The sequence below is a fragment of the Cornus florida genome, unplaced genomic scaffold (genome assembly GCF_030987335.1).
Source record: "Cornus florida cultivar Cherokee Brave unplaced genomic scaffold, ASM3098733v1 CherokeeBrave_3.0.0_Hap2_Chr05, whole genome shotgun sequence".
Classification (NCBI taxonomy): Eukaryota; Viridiplantae; Streptophyta; class Magnoliopsida; order Cornales; family Cornaceae; genus Cornus; species Cornus florida.
In genome coordinates, this window is record NW_026775575.1 from 59,818,932 (window position 1) to 59,840,889 (window position 21,958).

Below are 21,958 nucleotides of genomic sequence, written 5' to 3' on the forward strand. Positions count from 1 at the left end.
AGAGATCACTAGCTTTCTGGAGTTGCAGCAACTAGAGAATGCTTCCTATCAATCCCGCTGGTGCCACTGCCTACAACTTACTGCCATGTCCTTCAATGTAGTAGCAAAAAATGAATTTGAATGTAAAACAAGACATTACCTATAGTAGCAAAATATAAAGCAGAGTTAAAATAAATTTTTATTATTTTTTAAAAAAAAAATCCGGCATGACTTCCCCTTAAAAATGGACATTTCCAAAATTTCAAAACACAATAAACCCAAGGGACACCGCCCACAAAATTAATTCAATAAGGGACACCGCCCACAAAATTCATTTAACAAGGGACACCGCCCACAAAATTATTTCAATAAGGGACACCGCCCACAAAATTCATTTAATAAGGGACACCGCCCACAAAATTATTTCAATAAGGGACACCGCCCACAAAATTCAACTAACAAGGGACACCGTCCACAAATTTAATTCAAGCAAGATATATCTAACCTTCTTTCAGGCTAAGCTGCAAATTTGGAGTGTAAATGACCTCATGCAAAACAAAACACATGAAGAACATTAGAGAAAAACAAAATAACACACGGTAGGAATGAAATAATTAGAAGTAGTAAATAAGATATATCTAACCTTTTTTCAGGCTAAACTGCAAATTTGGAGTGTAAATGACCTCATGCAAAACAAACCACATGAACAACATTAGATAAAAACAAAATAACACACGGTAGGAATGAAATAATCAGAAGTAGTAAACAAATATATCTAACCTTTTTTCAGGCTTAGTTGTAAATTTAAAGTGTAAATGACATCATGCAAAACCAAACACATGAATAACATTAGAGAAAAACAAAATAACACACGGTAGGAATGAAATAATTAGAAGTAGTAAATAAGATATATCTAACCTTTTTTCAGGCTTAGTTGTAAATTTAAAGTGTAAATGACCTCATGCAAAACAAAAGACATGAACAACATTAGAGAAAAACAAAATAACACCCGGTAGGAATGAAATAATTAGAAGTAGTAAATAAGATATATCTAACCTTTTTTCAGGCTTAGTTGTAAATTTAAAGTGTAAATGACCTCATGCAAAACAAAAGATATGAACAACATTAGAGAAAAACAAAATAACACCCGGTAGGAATGAAATAATTAGAAGTAGTAAATAAGATATATCTAACCTTTTTTCAGGCTTAGTTGTAAATTTAAAGTGTAAATGACCTCATGCAAAACAAAAGACATGAACAACATTAGAGAAAAACAAAATAACACCCGGTAGGAATGAAATAATTAGAAGTAATAAATAAGATATATCTAACCTTTTTTCAAGCTTAGTTGTAAATTTAAAGTGTAAATGACCTCATGCAAAACAAAAGACATGAACAACATTAGAGAAAAACAAAATAACACACGGTAGGAATGAAATAATTAGAAGTAGTAATCAAGATATATCTAACCTTTTTTTTTCTCTAATGTCGCAAATAGAGTGTAAATAACCTCAGTAGCAAATTTTACAAATACCCTAAAGCTCACTCCCAAAATGACAGAGAAGATAACACAACAACAACTAATACGTAGTTCAAAATATACCATTTAAGTATATATTACATACCAAATGAAACACAGGAAATTAACTAAATACATATTACATGTCATATATTACAAAAGATGGAAGTTTATCTAACTTCATCTTTCAATAACAACGATAATGAGCAACAAGAGGACAATCACAATAAATATGATTGTGATAGCAAGACATCCACAACCTAGGAAGAGCATGTACTTCTGTCTACATTGTTCATTTTGAATCATTGCAATGACTCTGTCCAAGTCAGATTGAACCTGTTCTTCAACTTGTGCACCTTGGTGCAACTCATCCACCCACATAAATGCATTCATATGTGACTACAAGAAATATAAATTATACAATTAGGAAACAGTAACAGAAATAGCACCTAAAAGTAATTGACCATACCTCCCGAGCCGGACACCTATAGAATTGTCGACCATCATTTTTTGGAGTTCGAGCCCTATACAGATGCATAGGACCTCTACCACATGCACATTGTGGTCGCTCACCTTCAAGCCTATACATAAGTGCGCCTACAAGTACTAAAGCATTTAATATTTGATATCCTAATATAATTAGTTATTACAGTTATCCATAAATAAGGAGCATCTGAGTTTAATTTACGTAATATAATTAGTTATTACAGGCATCCATATTTTAATTCTACACACTATTAGACAGTTTTATAATTAGTGATTACAGTGCTCCCAAATTAGGTTGGCAATACCATCACGATAAATATCCATCTGTCGTATCTGTGTATTAGTAGCACTGACCACCTGAACATCGTCATCCACATCAAGTTCATTTTGTGAAGATTGAGGGGTTTCAGAATCAAAAATTTCATCAGATTCACCTTGGGATCTTACGAAATTATGCAATGTACAACAGGCAATGACAATAAGAACTTGAGTGTCAAAGTGATAAGGGGGCATTTGCTTCAATATAGCGAATCTCATCTTTACCAACCCAAAACATCGCTCTATGATATTCCTCAATGACGAGTGCCTAAAATTGTACACCTCTTCTCTACCATGTGGTCCTCTAGTATGTCTACGATATTCCTGCATATGGTAACGTTGACCTCGGTAAGGGGCCAAAAACCCCGGTTGATTGGCGTACCCAGAGTCGACTAAATAAAACTTACCTGTCATATTAAGTATGTTAAGTATTAAAGTTAACGTATTTGTAATGTAAAATGCACAAATATGAAAACTTAATATTTTTACCTTCGGGTGGTGATGGAAAATTGAAATCCTCATTCTGAATGCACTCATTTAAAATCTTCGAATCATTAGCAGACCCTTCCCACCCTGCTAGAATGTATGTGAATTTCATATCAAATGAACACACGGCCATGACATTTTGAGTCGTATCACCCTTTCGACCACGAAAGGGTATTTGTTGGTCAACTGGCACTACAGCATGGATATGAGTACCATCTATGGCTCCTACACAATTCTTAAAGTATGGGTAAAACTTTGGATTGTTCTTTATCTCTTTAGGAATTTCATTCAAATCCGGGGGAACAATAATCTTAGTCCCTAACTCACAAATTAACTTTAATACAGTATGAAAGTGATATGAAATTGTGGATGTAGAGTGTTGGAATCTTTCAGCAACGACACGATTCCTTTCATTGTGAGACACGGTAAGTAGGAAAATTGCAACTTGTTCTTCCACCGTTAGAAATGTTGAATCTTTCAATCCTAACAATTTCAACTCACGACACAATGCCCTAAAGGTGTTGGGGTACATCCGAAAATTTTCATAACACCTATCTTCATGTCCATTTAAGACCTCGAATATGTAATCTTCCCCTTGTAACATGGAATCCCTACAACGTTGTTTATCAAAATGTTTATAATAGTACTCATATACGGCTGCGATCAATACAAGAATTTCCTCCTCATCATCATCATCATAAATGGTTAATATTGTCCTTATATCCATAGCTACTATCCTATTTAAGAATAAACAGAAGCAGTTATTGTAACAAAAATGAAGCAAAATGGAAAAGACATACCAAATCATACAATTATCCAGCAACAATGTAAAAGCAATAGATGTAGAACATAAATAGTTTTCCAGCATTAATTTAAAAGCAGTAGATAGAGGAATTAAATATAGTCTTCCAACAATAATGTAAAAGCAGTAGATAAGAAAAATTCATTACAGTCATCCAACAGTAATGTAAAAGCAGTTATAAAACAGTCATCCAAAAGCACATAAAAGTAAGATACCGAAGAAATCATAGAGGCTGATTCATCACCCACCCAACCTTCCTTTCATCAGGAATGCGAAGAAATATATCCCTCCACACCTTGTCCTCACCAAACATCCTTATGATCTTAGCATAATGGGTATCATCAATCCCCACTAATGTGTTGACGATCTTGACGCACTCTTCAAGCTGGGGATCCATTTCTTTTTCTTTTTTACTGGGAGATGTCACTTCAGGCATTTCGGTAAATCGAGATGGTTGACAACTAGAAGATGATTCTGCTATGGCTTTTGCAATTTTTTCAGCTTTTGCGTTCCCAATATTAGTCAAACATTCCATCACTAAAGACATTGTTTCTGAAAAAGTTTCTTTCTTCTGTTTCTTAGCTATAGGTTTGGGAGTAGGACTGAGGTCAATAGGTCCTTCTACATTAGGTCGTTCTACATCAGTCATGCCCACATTGCCCTCAATGTTATGAATTTGAGCTTCATGTGTTGCCACTTGAGGCATTGTTAGCACTTGGTGAGGTCTGGGTGGCTTTGTAGAAGGATGAACATGCTTGCCAGTAGCATGTGTATTCCCAAAAATCCTTGACATCTGCTCATAATTCTTACACCCCTGTTTTTTTATTTTTTTTCCATGCTTGAGAACCTACACGTTATCAACTTACAATTATTGTTCATCAAACCATTTTAATACTAAATCACTAATTACTTACTGTATGTATGGTAAATAGACACGTATTGAAATACTAACCTTGCACAATCGAACCCATCTTTCAGCTTCCAAGTTAATCATTCCAGTTTCACTGTTGTACCCTACACCAGTCTCAGATAATATTTGTTTGCAATCTTTGTACAATGCTCTTATATTATTGAATTTTTGTCTACATTGGTCCTTCGTGTACTTCTTTCCAGTTTCTAATAACATTGCGTCCACAATATGTGTCCACCCATTTGGATTAAAAGTCGTGCCTGTACGATTTCCTTTTCCAACCTCTTCCTCCATCAAGAGCATGAATTTCTCTTGATGGGCATTACACCAAACAGCGGCATCGGCCTGTTCAACAACTACAACATCCTCACCATTGTCACCATCAAGAGAATGAATGTCTCTTGATGGGTATTGCTCAACATTGTCATTGTTCATGTCCATCTGATTATTATTAAGTAATTGAACATTTTAGTATATTGAATTGTGTTTTGACTCATAATTCAACACGTCAATGATAAGTAAAAAATGTACTGTCTATAAAACACTTCATCTCACGAAGAGCAAGGTGAAGGAAAGTGGTATATAGCAGTACAACACACAAGGTACTGTCTTTATCTCTTTACGAAATTTCAGGGAAATATTATTGCAAGTACATTTCACAGAAGTAATACCTCTGGATGGCAACAATCATATTTTTGTTTCAGATGTGTGCATAATATACTGAGAGAATATTCTAATCATTTAGTGCATGGTGAGTGTTCCAGTAAATAAATGTATAATAGTATTCTTTAGGCCATTCTTTAGAAACTTAATTGCAACCCTATGAATTTTTGTATAATATCAACAAATATGCGAATGTGAATTGACAAGATTTGACAAATTATCAGTGCATTTTTTTCAAAGAGATGTAAATGTTTATTCTTTTTCTTATATTACCAATGAATATTCAAATATTCAACAAGCGATTCGTTCTCTATTTAGTTATGTGAACAAAAGTTCGTGTTCCTCTTCTGTTGATTTAATTTCTTTTTTGGATTCTTTGGGGCCTTAGACCCCGGTTTATTTTATGTCTACGGGACGAGTTCCCCTATTGAACGCCTTTTTAAATATTATTACTTATAAAAAATATAAAATAATAAGGCTATTCTTTTTAATAAATTAAATTCAGTTTTAATGCATTTCTTGTGGAAGGGTAGTTCTTTAATGAATGCTGGTTCAAAAGTAGCTTCGGAGGATGTTTGTTACCCTAAAAAGGAAGGTGGTTTGAGTCTTTGGAGTTGAATGCTTGGAACAGGGCCGCTATGGCTAAGAACTTATGGGAAGTTATTCAACTGATGCCTCAATCTCTATGGACTGAATGGGTTAAAGTTCATCTCCTTAGAAATAGAGACTTTTGGTCTATTAAAATTCCTCAAAGTAGTTCTTGGAGCTGGAGGAAAATCTTACAAATTAGAACTAACTTTAGAATGTTTATTATGCATCAAGTGGGTAAAAGGACACACACTTGGTTATGGAATGACTATTGGCTCCCTATGAGCCCTATTGTGATGAGAATAGGTAATAGAGTCATCTTTGACTCAGGTTTACAATGAACAAACAACTGTGGCTGATATTATAGTTAATAACCACTGGCAGTGGCCTCAAACCAACACCCTTGAGCTTATTGAGCTAAGGAATGCCATACCTTCAGATTTCCAGCCTTTCTAAATAATGATCAAGTTATTTTGTTACCTAGTAAGGGGTAGTTTACCATTAAAACTGCTTGGGAAAATATTAGACCTAAGAAAAATGTTGTTGCTTGGAATGAGACTGTTTGGTTTAAAGGAGCTATTCACAAGCATTCTTTTATCTGTTCGAAAATATATATTGGCTGTAGATTTCATCATCCTAAGTTTGAGAATTTAAAAGTTGATGAATGTTTAAATTTTATCCTTTTGTCGAATCTTTTGTCCTCCCATTTGTCCTTAAATAATATAATACAACAAATTGATCATTCAAACAATTTAATAATTTACAAATATCAATTTTAATTTTGCTTTTTAATGTACGATCAAGCCTGATATGATATAAGAGCCTGTTAGGTTGATTTATACATAATACAGATCCTTTGCAAAATTGTAATTTGGACCAAGAACAGATCTTGAAAATATCGCTAAAATCGATAGTTATAATTAACTCAGTCAACATTCTAATTGCTTCCACATTGCAACACACACAATCGATGGATGACATATAAACCCTTATATCAGAACAATGGTTGATAGAAGAAACAACCCAGAAACAGGGCTAAAATCAAACCCTCTCATGAAACTTGTGATCTGGACACAAATGCCCTAAATTACAACACTCACAACATGATTCGAATAAAGATCAGAACTTGGAAACGCAATAAAGATTCTGATTGTCACAATATTAGAGAGAGAAAGTGAACACGAGGACCTCCCAAATGTAAATCTCAAAAGCGAAGATATATGTGATCTATAGATACAAACAGAGACACAAAATGACGTACCTGGTGGAGGAGCTCTGCCAGATCGGTGGTGGAGAAACTTGAGATCTGGACACAAATGCCCTAAATTACAACACTCACAACATGATTCGAATAAAGATCAGAACTTGGAAACGCAATATAGACTCTGATTGTCACAATATTAGAGAGAGAAAGTGAACACGAGGACCTCCCAAATGTAAATCTCGAAAGCGAAGATATATGTGATCTATAGATACAAACAGAGACACAAAATGACGTACCTGGTGGAGGAGCTCTGCCAGATCGGTGGTGGAAAAGGTTGGATCGCCACTGAAGTCGCCTTTCAGGGAGCTACGCGAAGAGAGAGAAACGATGCTGAAAAATGACCTAAAATCTGATATGCGACCTTATATACATGATATCACCGCTACAGTATAAACGAGGATTGGTTTGGTTTTGGTTTCAGAACAATTCACCGACAGTGCCATATATCACCAAAATGTTGATATGGGTTTTGGCCCAAAAATGATAATGTTTTGGCACTGTTAAATACCATATCAGCCCACTCCAAACATGATATTGGCCCAAAACTAAAATCAAAACACCAAAACAATATCAGATATGGGCCTCCGAACAGGCCCTAAAAGAACCGAAATTTGTTAATTTCCGAGACCATATTATTTTACTCTTTTTTTTTTTTTTTGGTTAAAATATTATTTTACTCTTTGTTTCTTTCTTTCTCACAGTAATTTCTCTGAAACCAAACACTTTCTCCCCAGAAATCGAAGATCAGGGTTTCTCGAATTTGGCTACCATAGAGGGCGTCCTTTCCAGTAAGTTATTTCAGTTTTTGGATTCATAATTTCATTTCATTTCATATTTTTTGTAAGATTCCACATACACACAGTGACACACATACACATATATGTATATATTGCTATTTGGAAGTATTTATCTTACAATATTAGCTCAAATCATAACTTTTGAACTTTCAGTTGTTTCTCAAATCATTTTAGAGAATGGGTGTTCATAATTGTTGTAAAGCTTTGCCTTTTCGTATACTAAACACTGTGAAAGACACCAATAAACATGGCAAAGGCGGTGTCAGATTTATTTATTTATTTTTATGAACAGTTAACTTTTTAACTGAAGTTTTGGGCTTGTTAGTTGCCCTTGAAATTTATAGTCTTTTTCGGGAATGAAGAGGAATAGAAGAAATTTGAAGTTGGGATAACACATTTTTGAACTGAGCTCAAGTCTGAGTCAACTCTTTGGGGAAACAGAGCTATATCCTTACAGTTAATGTGTATATTTTATGTACCTAGTTCGACAGAGTTGAACCCACATTACATGTTTCTTTATGGCTGTAAATTATTGCTGAGACAAGATTATTGTGGTAAATATATTTGTTTGACAAAATCAAAGAAAAATAAATAATGTAAGAAAGAAGTTGCTCTTTACATCTTTGGGTAGTGAAAAATTTTATGGGCCTTAAGATAATAGTCCATGTTCTTGTGTGACAGTGGACTTAGATGTTGGAGCAGGGACAGTGAATGATGCTGCTGGAAGGGAATTGGTTGAAAGTGAAGAAAGTGTGATTCAAGAACCGTATGTTGGAATGGAGTTTGAAACTGAAGATGATGCCAAGAAATTCTATGATGAATATGCAAGACATGCAGGATTTGTAATGCGTATTGATCAGTGCCGTCGCTCGGAGGTTGACAGGAGAATTCTTTCCAGGCGACTGTCATGTAATAAACAGGGTCATTATGTCAAAATGAGAGATGGATTTGGACCCATTAGAAAGCCACGGCCTACCACACGAGAAGGTTGCAAAGCGATGATGTTGGTAAAGGTAAATAAGTCTGGTAAATGGGTTGTAACGAGATTTGAAAAGGAACACACTCATCCACTAGTCATATCTGGCCGTCCTTCTCGTAATGCCATGGTGAGTTTTCATTCTATATATAAGTACAAACTTTGGATGTGTAGTTAACTGATTCGTTCATGCTATTTCAAATTCAATCATTTTATTTTTGTGCTTGATATTTAAGGTTTTTCCTTTTATTACACTGCTCAAATTAGATTTTAAGCTCTGTAGGTTTTGTACTCTTTTAGGAATACCAAAATCCACATTTTACATTGAAGAATAAAACAAGAGAACAAGTCTTTGAAGAAGTTTATATATCTTCAGTTCTTCTTATCCAATTTGTTATCAACATCAATACTTTGGACTTCCCAAATTTTGTAGTAAATAGTTGGCTGCTCTTTGGACTTCCCAAATTTTGGCTTTTGGGTTTGCTTTTGGAGTCACCAATCCTTTGTTATTGTCCTTTTCTGGTCTTTATGTTTGCTCTTTCCTTGCTGAAGAGATCTCCTCCTCCTCCTCCTCCTCCTCCTCCTCCTCTCCCTCTCTCTCTCTCTCACTCTCAATACCTTCTGTCTCCATCAAGAGTAGTACCAAAGGGTATGTTCAACCCTTACAGATTTCTTTCTAGTTTCAAGCATACACAAAATTTTGATTATTATTATTATTTTTAAGTGATGTTCTTACTTCAATGATATAAATTAGATTAGTTTCTTTTATGGGTTCAATTTATTCTACATTGAGGGGCCATTGCTTGGTGTACTGCTAAATGTTCGGGTCGCCAAGTGTGAAAAACTAAGAATACAACTTCAAGTTTGAGACAACCATTTTTGTGCAAAAAATGTCAAAAGTTAGGTCTTTGTCCAGTTTCCCCCTCCATCACTCTCGATGAATGTGGATTACATAGAACAATGGCCCCTTTTTTATTTGAATTAGTGTAAATTGGATCTTATGGTGCAAAACATGAAGCCAATCCATGAAAGACCAACATGGAGCCAACATAAATTATCAATAAAAGTCGGACATGGAGCCAAATGTAGCTATTTCTTAGAATCAATTCCATATTGAACTTTGAACTTGGGGTTGACAACCCAACTTAAGTATGTAATTTACGCTTTTAAGGTCTCCTTTCATGTAAATGAAAAACCAACATAAATTATTAATTTAAGTTAATACATAAAACTTTTACTTGTAAGGTATTAAGTCTTCAACTTGGTTGGCCCTCTTTATCCAAAGGTGTACTACAAAACTAACCTCTTCCCAGTTCCTTAAATGTGTATACCTGAAATCAACTTGATAAGAATAATGAATTAAAAGAAAAGAGAAAAAAAAAAAATTTACCTGATGAATGATCAGTGGTGCTCTAGTTTTCAGTGCAAACTAATCTAAGTTGCATTCCTATCAACGTTAACCTCAACTCGGCTATACATTATTTTTGCTGTCACAAAAATTTATTTTTTGAGCACCATGCCATGTCATATTCTTCTTTGGAGGATATAAGATAATTTTTATTAATCTCGGATGCCTGTTATGCCTGGAAAATAGTGACGAATATCTCGTATTAGGGCTATTATAGAAAGAATAAACACCCACAAGATGAAAATGTCACTGAAGTAATCTGATAGTTTATTTAAAGTACTTCGAATAGTATATCTACAGTTGGATTAACTATAAGAACATTTACCTGTAGGTATATAGTTTACAACTTGCGGATACATCTATATCTATTACTTTTTAGTATGTGTGCAGTTGGTTTAAATGTGAGTTTACTCTATAAATATTTTCAATAAGTAGGCCCTTGCACTTCAGCAAAAATATGTACACGGGAGTCATTCTTCGCCCCAGGGAGGTGTAGCCGTCGATGAGGTGGGTGATGTTTCGGGGCCACAACGCACGTTCGGCGTGGTGAGATTGGTGTGTCCACCGGTTCTGATTCATAGAGAAAGGGTGCCAGACCCCCTGGCTCCTCCGATCTCAAGGGCTTGATTGCTTAGCTCAGGTGGTGTTGAGGCCACCTCTTCACTTTTATCGGTTCCACTTCCTTGCTTAGTTTCCTGGGGAGGGGTGTTGTTTGCCTCTGAGCAAGTCTAGGTTCTAGAGGTTAGACTATATATATATATATAAATTGAGTACTTCCTCATACCTGAGCCCCCCGACCCCCTTTTTTTAGGTCAAGGAGCTGCATCTTGAGTCTTTTGGGGGTCTCGATGAGGGTTCATCGCCATTCTTACTAAGTAATCTACAAAATTTTGTTCCAAATTATGATCCGTTTCCGTCAATTGAAGGAATGACGCATCGTTCAGTTAGACTTTGACTTTCTCAAAGGCTTGGTGAGTTGCTTGAAGAGGTCTCAGGTTGATGTTCAATGAGTTGAGGCGTTGGTGGAGAGGGTGAGGGCGCAAGAGAAGGGGTGGGTGAGGGCGCAAGAGAGGGGGTGGGTTCTTACTTCGGAGTTTCAGGATCTCTGGGGTCGTATTTGGGAGAGGAGGGGGCAACTCGAGGCCAACAAGGCTAGGCTCCATGAATTGGCAGCAGAGGTGGCACATGACAGAGGCGACATCAGGAGGCTAGAGGAGTATGCTCATGTCAAGGAGAGTCACTTAGAGGCCTCTTCTTTTAGACTGACTGATTTGATGTAGATTTGTTATGGCTATATGCGGCTTCTATATGCCGCTTATTTGAGATGTTTAGCTTTTGGTTATGGCTATATGCGGTTTCTATATGCCGCTTATTTTGGATGTTTAGCTTTTTGTTATGCCGTATGCGGTTTCTATATACTGCTTTTTTGGGATGTATGCGCGTATTTATGTTCGTACTTGTTATTAGGTGTTACTTTGGGTGACTGACACAGTTTCACTACTCTTTTTGGTGTGTGTATATATATAACATATGTTTTATCCTATGTTCTTTTGCCCACCTTGCTATTCCAGTTACTTACCTCATTTAAACAGCGTCAACTAGGTAGTTTACTTATAAAAGGCATTTTTTTCTTCATAGGCTTACCTCTCTACAGATAAGCCTCAACGCCGGTTAATAATTATGAGGACATCCTCTTTACGGATAAACCTCTTTTCCCCTCTGGGAGTTCGTCCACAGATAAAACTAGAGGGAGCTCTGACACATGCGGAGCTCCTCTCTATGGATAAATCCTGGAGAAGAGTTCGAGACCTTCAGGGAGCTCCTCTCTATGGATAAATCCCAAAGAAGAATCCAAGACTTTCGGGGAGCTCTTCTCTACGGATAAACCCTGGCGAAGAGTTCAACTCCAACCATGGGTAGAGCAATCATGGGATAGATCCCGTGGTTAGCGTGGGGCTTGACCTCACAGAATTATTTCCGGAATGGGACACCCGGGGTATTGGCCTGGTGCTGAGCACTAGTGGGAAGCTGAGAGACACCCTTCATGGGTTGAGTGCGGGGCGCCTCTCGGCCTGTCACAAAGGAATAAAGAAGAGGTGATCTCTTGAGAGTCAGATGTGGACTTAGAATAGCATTTAATGAGAACCTCTTTGGGTCATAGTTGGCATTAAATGCCTGATCCCTACTCCGTCAAACTAATTAATTGCTACATAGGGTATGGGGGCTTGATGCCAATTAGGCAAATAGCAATCAGGTAATTGCTTGGACCAGCGGTCCTTGCCCAATGATAGAGTAAATAAAAAGAGTGAATGACAGTTGAAAAATAAGAGACTTAATGCCAAATGCACTGACTCTATGGTGATCACTAAAAGTTTAACCCACAACCTCTTCCTTGCTTCTCCACATGAGGACCCTGTGTGACAGGTCAGCGCTCCACTTAGGCCTCTATTTCTCGGTACTGTCATTGCTGTTAAAGTGGTAGCCCTTGCACTTCAGCAAAAATGAGAGTCTCTATTCTAAGCACGACACATACACTTCTTGTTGAAGGTTGTTTGAGTCTTTACTGGAGAAATGGATGGTTATATGAACTTGGAGCACCTGGCAATCACAATTTCTCTTCCCTTTTTACCATGAAACAAGGCTGGGCCACCTACATCCTTGAACCAATAATTATCTTCCAGCCAACCTAGGTATTCTCAACCTACCCTTTGCTTAGGCTTCAGGATCAGGTACCTTTTTGTTGAAGGTTGTTTGAGCTTTTCCTGGAAGCATGGCATGAGTTACTTTAGTGGTTAGCACTACGCACTTGGTACTCAAACATTGACTCAAGGTTTTATGTTTGCCTCTTCTTACCCTGAAAAAGTAGGAATTATATGTTTTGGGGGGAAAATGTGGTTTTGTTGGGAAGCAACTTCAATGAAAATTACTCTAGTGGCTTCTGGAGTATCTTTGATGGTGTATATTTAAGGTCTCAAAACAGAAAGTAATTTTTGCCAAAATGACAGGGCTGTAATTTCTGCCAAAATAATCCCTTTCAACTTCTGAGAAAGCAAAAGTGTAATGATATGGACCATATGGTCTGTGCTTTCTGCCAAAGTAATCCTCTTTCAATACTAGTGTAGCTTTTGCGGGATGCATTCCACGTTTGAACGCTTTCTAATACAATCTTACTTATATATATATATATATAAGCAATTATCTTTCAACTTCTGAAAATGATTTTTTAACAATTTGGGAAGGCAACAGGGTCAACTCATCTTTTAAAATTCTCTTCTCTTTTTTTTTTTTCTCCCCAGGAAAATCATTTGTGTTTTATCACGGTTCCTCATTTTCTGAAATACAATGGTTTTATAGGAGTGATATATCATCGTGATAAGAGGCTTTAAGCACTAGAGAAATAGTTCATATGTAAAAGTTCTTCTGTGACTTTGCTTCCAAACTTACCCTCAACTGCCATTTACCAGAATACAGTATTGGTCTCTTGAGTTGGCTCTTGCTTCTTCTAGTCTTAAGCATTCCTATGAAGAGAAACAGATGAGAAAATAATATATAGAAAGTAGTGATCGGTTTGTAATTTCTTCCAATATAATTCCTCTCTCTACTTCTGAGAAAGTGCAAGTGTACGATTCGTCTGTGATTTCTGTCAAAGTAATTATTCTCTTACAACTTCCGAAAATGATTTTTAACAATTTGTGAAGGCAACAGGTTAGCTCATCTTTTAAAATTCTCAAATTTTCTTCCCCAGAAAGTCATTTGTGTTTCATTATGGTTCCTCATTTGCTGAATAAGATGCTTTTATAGGAGTGATAAGAGGCTCTGAGCACTGGAGAAATTGTTCTATGTAAAAGTTCTTCATCCATGACTTTGCTTCCAAACCACCCTCTATTACCACATACCAAAATACAGTTTAGGTATTCTGAGTTGGTTCTTTCTTATGGTTTTAAGTATATTCTAATGAAGAGCACCGTTTGAGAAAATATTATATAGGTGCTGTGTTAATACATTTTGTATTATCTTGTGTTGAAATATCTTTATTATTATTTTTTTTATTTTTATTAGCTGTTTTTAGCCTTTAATTAGATGTTTTATGTAAGACCCCTATAATCATGGGATCACGTAGATAAGATCCCTATAATTATGGGATCCCGTAGATAAGATCCCCATAATCATGAGATCCCGTAGATTTTGGCATATTTTATGTCTTTCTTTGATTTGGTTTCCTTTCTTTGTACTCTATTCTTGTATATAAATATAGATCTTGGCTCTCAGTTTGAGTAAGCCAAAACTCAAAACTTTTTTTTGGTATCAGAGCAAAACAAAAACCTTCGCCTCCCCATCTTCATCCCCAACGCCGCCACCTTCTCTCTCCCTCTCTCCATTTTCCCTCACCTCCAGCGCACCTCCATCTCTTCCCAGCCCTTGCACCGGACCCCTCAGGTAACCCTCTATTTTTGACTCCTTTTTTAGGAGAATTCCCTTAGGTTTTTTAATGATATAAGGGTCCTTCTAGGGTGTTTTTTTTTTTTTTTTTTTGTGGGCTGCTAGTGTTTGTTTGGCAGCATATTTGGTGGAAAGCGCCGATTTTTCCGGCCTTATTTTTTCTCTTTCCTCCCTCTTCGACGTGTGGACTAACCTTAGTTTGGTACTATGAGTGATTCTAGTAGCCAAAATGACACTTTATCTTTGGGCCGTGGCCACACTGTCGCAATAGCCGATATTATTGGTGGGTATACTACTACACAGATTGTTGTCCCTCCTGCTTCAACTCCTCCCAGATCATCTTTTCAGGACTTCAAACAGTTACAGTCCCAGATTGGTTAGCTTCAGGAGCAGTTCGGAGCCTTATCTACCAGGGCCGGCTCTTCTACTTCCACGACTACTATAGTTACAGGTACTCCTTTTGCTTATCATGTTAAAGCGGGAAAACCTACTTGGGTTCTGGATTCTGGAGCCAATGATCACATGACTGGTGAGTTGTCATTATTTTCTACTCCAGTTACCCCTATTAATCAGGTTGTTAGTCTAGCCGATGGGTCAACCACCATTATTTGTAGCAAAGGAAGTGTTCATCTATCCCCTGATATTATTTTGCCATCTGTTCTTTATGTTCCTAACTTTGCATTTAATCTTCTATCGGTTAGCAAGCTTGCCAAATCACTAAATTGTGCAGTGATTTTCTTTTTTCATTACTGTGTTTTAAAGGACCTGTGTTCGAAGAGGATTTTTGGCAGGGGATATGAGCACGATGGCCTCTACTACTTTGGGGATCCTCCACTGACACCCCCTCCACTTGCTTCAAGCCTTCAAGCCTCTGTTCTTCCATTTTCGAGGTCTTATGATTTTTCTTTTCAGACTTTAAGTTTATGGCATGCTCGCCTTGGGCATGTAAACTTTCAGTATTTATGTCTACTTTTGCCTTCATTAAAAACGGCTTGTAAGGATAATAAGTTTCAATGTGAGATTTGTGAGCTTTCTAAACATACTAGAACCAGTTATATTTCTCATATGCATCGTGCACCTAGTATGTTTGATCTCATACATTCTGATGTGTGGGGTCCTTCTCCTGTTACTGCTTTTTCGGAGCATCGTTATTATGTCACATTCATTGATGATTATTCCCGTTGCACATGGGTATATTTACTTAAAAAGAAATCTGAAGTTTTTCCCTTGTTCACTCAATTCCTCCAAATGATCAAAACTTAATATAAAACTATTGTTAGGAATATTAGGTCTGACAATGGTCGTGAATATGTTTCCAAAGAGTTTCGGTCTCAACTTAACCAACAGGGTATTCTTCGTCAGCTTACTTGCCCATATACCCCTGAACAGAATGGTGTTGCAGAGCGTAAAAACCGCCAACTAATGTCAGTTGTTCGATGTCTTTTAAGTGGTATGAATGTGCCAAAGTTATTTTGGCACATGGCGGTTCTTACTTCTACTTTTCTCTTTAATCGTACCCTTAGTAGAGTCTTAAATGGTAAGGCTCCCTTACAAGTGCTTTAGCCTGATGTTACTCTTTTGTTTCATCATGCCTCGGGTGTTTGGATGTACATGTTTTGTTCAGAATTGTAGCCCTTCTCGTACTAAACTTGATGACAAGGCCTTTAAATGTATCTTTTTAGGATACTCTTCCATGTCAAAAGGTTACCGGTGTTATGATCCAGTTACAAACACATGTATCACTTTCTTGATGTCACCTTTCATGAGCATTCCCCTTTTTATGGTTCTAACACTATCTTGCAGGAAACTTCTACTCTCGATCAAGAGGCTTCTCATCTTGCTCGTCCTCTTCCTATTTTCCAAGAAGAGCCTTCTCTTGTTGTTTCCTCACTCCCTTTGCAGGTCTATTCACGCCGCCCTTGTGCTCCGCCTCAACTGCTTTCATCCTTCTTAGACTCAGGTTCAGGTACATCTCTCTCTCATTTACATTGCCCTGGCCCTGTTCCTGTTCCTGAGTCTCGGTATCTAACTCGGGACTGCAAACCCCCAGCTAGATTTGAATTTGTTTGTAGTACTGATCATTCTATTTCGCAGTATATCTCTTATAATGGTCTTTCAGGGTCTTACTGAGCCTTTCTAGGCAAACTTGATTCCATTTCCATTCCCAGAACGTTGTCTGAGGCTCTCCGGAATCCCAATTGGATGTCTGCTATGAAGGTAGAAATTGATTCTTTGCAGTATAATGAAACATGGGAGCTTGTATCTCTCCCTCCTGATGAAAAGACTGTTGGTTGCAAATGGGTATTCAGTGTTAAATATCTAGTTAATGGTTCTATTGATCGGTATAAAGCCCGCTTGGTGGCCAAAGGGTTTACTCAGATTCCTGGTAAAGACTTTAATGATACCTTCGCTCCTGTGGCTAAATTGACCTTAGTTCGTTTGTTTGTCTCCCTTGCTGCCTCTCACAATTGGCCTCTTCATCATCTTGATGTGAAGAATGCTTTCCTTAACGGTGATCTTCTTGAGACTATTTACATGGATCCTCCACCCGGTTTTTGGGCTAAGGGGGAGTATGCTGGAAAAGTCTGTTGATTGCGGAAGTCTTTGTATGGATTAAAACAATCTCATAGAGCTTGGTTCAGCCCCTTTAGTGATGTAATTCTATCCATGGAGTTTGTTAGATGTCATTTTGACCATACATGTTTTATCCGCCGTTCCTCCAATGGTCGATGTATTATTTTGCTTGTATATGTTGATGATATCATCATTACTGGCAATGACATCCGTGGGATTGCTCAAGTAAAGCTTCAATTGGCTAAAGCTTTTGATGTGAAAGACCTTGGGCAGCTCAGATATTTCTTGGGAATTGAGGTTGCTAGATCTAAGCAGGGTATCTCCTTATCGCAAAGGAAGTATGTCTTGAATCTTTTTCGAGACACGGGTATGCTTGGGTGTAAACCTGCTTCCACTCCTATGGATCCTAATCTGAAGATCTTGACTGAGTCTGGAGATCTCCTTTCTGATCCCTCGCAGTATCAGCGCTTGGTAGGAAGATTGATTTATCTTACCAACACCAGTCCTGATTTGGCTTTTGCGGTTAGTGTTGTGAGCCAGTTTATGCATGCTCTTCGTACAGCTCATATGGATGTAGTATATCGTATTCTTCGATATCTTAAGTCCTGACCTGGAGTTGAATTATTCTATTCTTCTAGCAAGCAAGTTGGGCTATCCTGTTTCAGTGATGCAGACTATGTTGGGTCCAAGACTGACAGACGTTTCAGATCTGGCTTCTGTACTTTCTATGGAGACCATCTTATATCTTGAAAAAGTAAGAAACAACCTGTAGTTTCGAGATCTTCAGCAGAGGCTCTGAGTATCGTGCCATGGCTCAGGGTACTTGTGAGATTCTCTGGCTTCAATCTTTCTTGGAGGAGCTAGGGCTAGGTGAAAAACAGTCCTCAGACTTGTTTTGTGATAATAAGTTAGCCATCATGCTTGCTTCAGATCTTGTTCTTTACGAGAGGACTAAACATATAGAGGTGGACATTCATTTTATCAGAGAGAAGGTTCGTTCGGGAATTATCAAGCCGTGATTTGTTCGTTCCTCTAATCAATCGGCCGATGTGTTCACCAAATTTGTTGGTCCATCTTTGCTTCATTCCTCGATTACCAAACTGGGCTTGGTTGATATCTTCACTCCAGCTTGAGGGGGAGTGTTGAAGTGTCTTTATTATTTTTATTTTTATTTTTTTTAGCTGTTTTTAGCCTTTTATTAGATGTTTTATGTAAGATCCCTATAATCATGGGATCATGTAGATAAGATCCCTGTAATTATGGGATCCCGTAGATAAGATCCCCATAATCATGGGATCCCGTAGATTTTGGCATATTTTATGTCTTTCTTTGATTTGGTTTTCTCTCTTTGTACTCTATTCTTGTATATAAATATAGATCTTGGCTCTCAGTTTGAGTAAGTCAAAATCCAAAACTTCTTCTTTTTGTATAAGAAGTCAATTTGAATTTTGTATTTGGTCTCAATATTTTGTAAATGAAAAATCATTTTAATTTATGCTCTAGTTTTATAGAATGTTTATCTCTTCTCTCATGTTTCAATTATTTTTCTTCTATTGGTCACTGTTTCAGTGGGATCTCTCACACTCATTTTTGGAATCTGAAGCATCATAATGCTTTAATTTATATTTATACAGATTTCAGAGACGCATTATTTTTAAATATCATATTTAAAAATTTCCATCGAGCCAAATACCAATCTGCTTGGCAATTTGCTTGTGTAGGATACAAAGGACAGGAGAATCCAAGAATTGACTATGGAGTTGGAGCGTCAGGATCGTTTATGTGACTTATATAGAGACCAGATAACTATGTTTCTGAGAAATGTAGAAGAGCAGACTGAACTGCTGTCGACGAAAATCGAAGTTGTTGTTAACAATGTAAGAGCATTAGAAAACTGACGTACAAAGTCTTCACACCATTGACATCCTAATCTTGACGAGTAAGTCAACCATGTTAAATTCTTAGTTTGCTAGGTAATTATTTGTTTTATAATGCATAAAATTTATGTTGTAAACTGTCTGCAGTATTTGTGGTTCGGTTGAACCCTTAATTTTTTTGAATTTTTCTTTCCATATATTTGAGTGCATTTAAAGCAAATTGACTGATGGACACCGGTGGCATTTGCATTTTTGCAATAGAGCAAGTCTTCATGGAAGTTTCTCAGGGCATTTGATGGTATCAAAGGTATGGGGCTGAGTTTCTCTTTTTGAAGTTCCTTGGTTAAGGTTGATAGGGTTTTTACCTGCACATAAATGTGGGAAATAACTGGCAGTGGCAGGCCTTGATGGTCAGTGCGGTTCCAATGTATGGGTGTGATCATATTTGCAATTTAGTTTGCGTATACCACTGACACTCACACACACAGACAGAGAGAGGGTACCCGGGTTTAAAGGGCTAGCCCCAGTGCATGAGGCTTCTGTCACTGCAGTGTCTGCGGAGGGTTAGTAACTTAGTACGGAGTATAATTAACAAATTGCACAGTAGCATGAAAATGTGAGAATTAAATTAGAAATGAGAAGATACATGTTTTGTGATTTACAGATAGCCAACCAAGCAAGAGCCCTAACAGCCATTTCTTGCTACAATCCCGACCGGTCCAGGATGTAACGATTTGACACCTAGCTAAGGTAGGGTTTGCTGGTCGAACCTTGCTTTGCCTCGAGTTGGTTTAGGTTGCAGAGAGCACAATTAATTGACAGAAAGGTTGGTCTGAATTTAGAGGAGGAAATTGAATGAATTTTAATGCTTAAGGTTGTATCTTTTACCAGCCATAATAATAATAAAAATAAAAATAAAAATAAAAAGACTGTTCATTTTAGTCTCTTTTTTAATGCAGGATGATGAGAAGAAGTGTTTCCTTTCAGCAACCCTCAAGAGGTGGTTGTCATGTTGTGTGTGTGTGTGTGTGTTTTTTTTTTTTTTAATAAATATTCCTCATTTTGCATAGAAAATCCAGTCATTACTTATATATGCAATTATATTCTCCAAGAATCATATGATGTAAATACCTAAAATATTTTTGAACGTAACACAAAGCATAAATGAGGGGATGGCCATAGGAAAAACAGATCAAAATCTGATTAAAATGATCAGAATATGAAAAATACAAATATGTATCCCATATAATATGAAACCCAGAAATACATTTTGATCTTGGGAGACATGCGTGGTACAAGAGGTACTATCCTACAAAAGGCTTACCTCCTTTACATCTACCTTCTACCCCAAAAATTAATCAATGTACATCTTTCCTTTTTATTTTGGAAAAATTTATATTTAAGCCGATGTGTTTGATCTAAAAACACAAGTCGAAATCTTATTTACCTTTGGATACTTAAAAACATATCTGAGGGATAAAATTCCTTCGGCTAGTGTTTTAGGTCTGAATTATCGGTTTGAGTTTTCGTTTTGGATTAATCTCAACCCAAGGCGGCGAACCCACCACCTTTCATCATCTGTCTGAACTCTATGAAGTTTACCATCCCATCCCCATCCACATCTACCTTCTTTATCATCAGCTTGCAGTCTTCCAGGTTTCTTCCTTGCTTCAACCCTAGCGATGCCAACACCGATTTCAACTCGTCCACGGTGATGAACCCGTCGCCATTTTGGTCGAACACGTTGAATGCTTCCATCATGTCCTCCTCCTCGTCCCGCTCATCCAGTAATCTCTCATACAAAGCACCGAATTCCTCTATATCCACAACCCCGTCTCCATTCACATCGATCCTTTCCATCATGTGGTTTAGATCTTTCTCGGGAATGTATATGCCCAGGTTCTCTAACGAGTCGCTGAGCTCCTTCTTCGAAATCATGCCATCCCCATTGTGATCAAACATTGAAAAAACCCGACGTAGCTCCGTGGCATCCATCTCTCCTATGAGCAAACCCTAGAACAAAGGTGCAGGCAAGGAGAGATGGCGAAAAGGAACGCCAAGCTTGTTGAGAGATGTGGAGCAAATGAGGGACGAAAGAGAAATGAATAATGCTAAAACATAACTGTTGTACAAAAACGATTTAGAGTTGTAGAAATAAGTAAGAAGATGGCAAATTTGGAAATAATTATTGTGGAGCAAAGTGTTTGGTGAATAGGGTTTCAAGGGGATGTGTGGTGGGGGTTGTTTAAGTGCAATACTCGTTGAGTGAAAAGTGGAGAGAAGTAATGGGCATCAGAAAAAACCAACTAAATTTGTTAAACCTTTTAATTCACATTTCATGACTACAAAATCTTTTAACTGTTTGCTTTCTGGTTAGATTAGAGGTTGGATTTTTTTATTTAAATTTTAGACCGTTGGGATATTGGGGGCTCAAGAGAAGGTAGAAGATTCCTTGTGGTGATTATGCATCCCTTCGGACGCGAATGCAATTGTGTAGAAAATGTATAAATTTTTTTCAACTTTTTTTTGTTTACGTCTATCATTGGTTGGAACTAATGATCCAGGGCCATCTAAAAAATTTGTATAATGTGAATATCGCCATATAGGTGGGGTGTCAATTTACTATATTTGGATGTGTTCGACCACACATGTGGAATGTGATGAGAACAATTACATGGTCTCGGGCCAATTATCACTGGACGCAAATAATTGTCACAAAAATATACAAGTTTTTTTTTTTAGCCTTTGCTTATGTGTCTAATGATAATGGTCAGAACCAATAGTCCCAAGACCATCTAAAAATTTGTCGCCCCACTCACCACATGACATCTCTTAGTTGGATGGTTATTTTTTTGAAAGGTTTGATTGGAT

At 37.2% G+C, this 21,958-nt stretch overlaps 2 protein-coding genes across 6 annotated transcripts; one reads left to right on the forward strand and one right to left on the reverse strand.

Moving 5' to 3' along the window:
• The first annotated feature begins 7,623 nt into the window (after positions 1–7,623).
• LOC132306584 (protein FAR1-RELATED SEQUENCE 5-like) lies at positions 7,624–19,315 on the forward strand. 5 transcript variants are annotated; one of them, XM_059804029.1, is made up of 4 exons: positions 7,664–7,803; positions 8,494–8,918; positions 15,399–15,526; positions 18,932–19,020. In XM_059804029.1, coding segments are annotated over exons 1-4 (585 nt in total). In that variant the 5' UTR covers positions 7,664–7,802; the 3' UTR covers positions 18,963–19,020. The 5 variants fall into 5 exon arrangements, with proteins under 5 accessions (XP_059660009.1, XP_059660010.1, XP_059660007.1 ...); XM_059804026.1 differs by lacking the exons at positions 15,399–15,526; positions 18,932–19,020 and adding an exon at positions 16,440–18,674 and having other exon boundaries at positions 7,624–7,803; positions 8,503–8,918; XM_059804027.1 differs by lacking the exons at positions 15,399–15,526; positions 18,932–19,020 and adding an exon at positions 16,440–18,674 and having other exon boundaries at positions 7,624–7,803; positions 8,515–8,918.
• Positions 19,316–20,266: 951 nt separating this feature from the next.
• LOC132306585 (calmodulin-like protein 3) lies at positions 20,267–21,312 on the reverse strand. Its single transcript, XM_059804030.1, has one exon. It carries the CDS (start codon positions 21,080–21,082, stop codon positions 20,630–20,632), a length of 453 nt encoding a protein of 150 aa, XP_059660013.1. The 5' UTR covers positions 21,083–21,312; the 3' UTR covers positions 20,267–20,629.
• Positions 21,313–21,958: the final 646 nt, after the last annotated feature.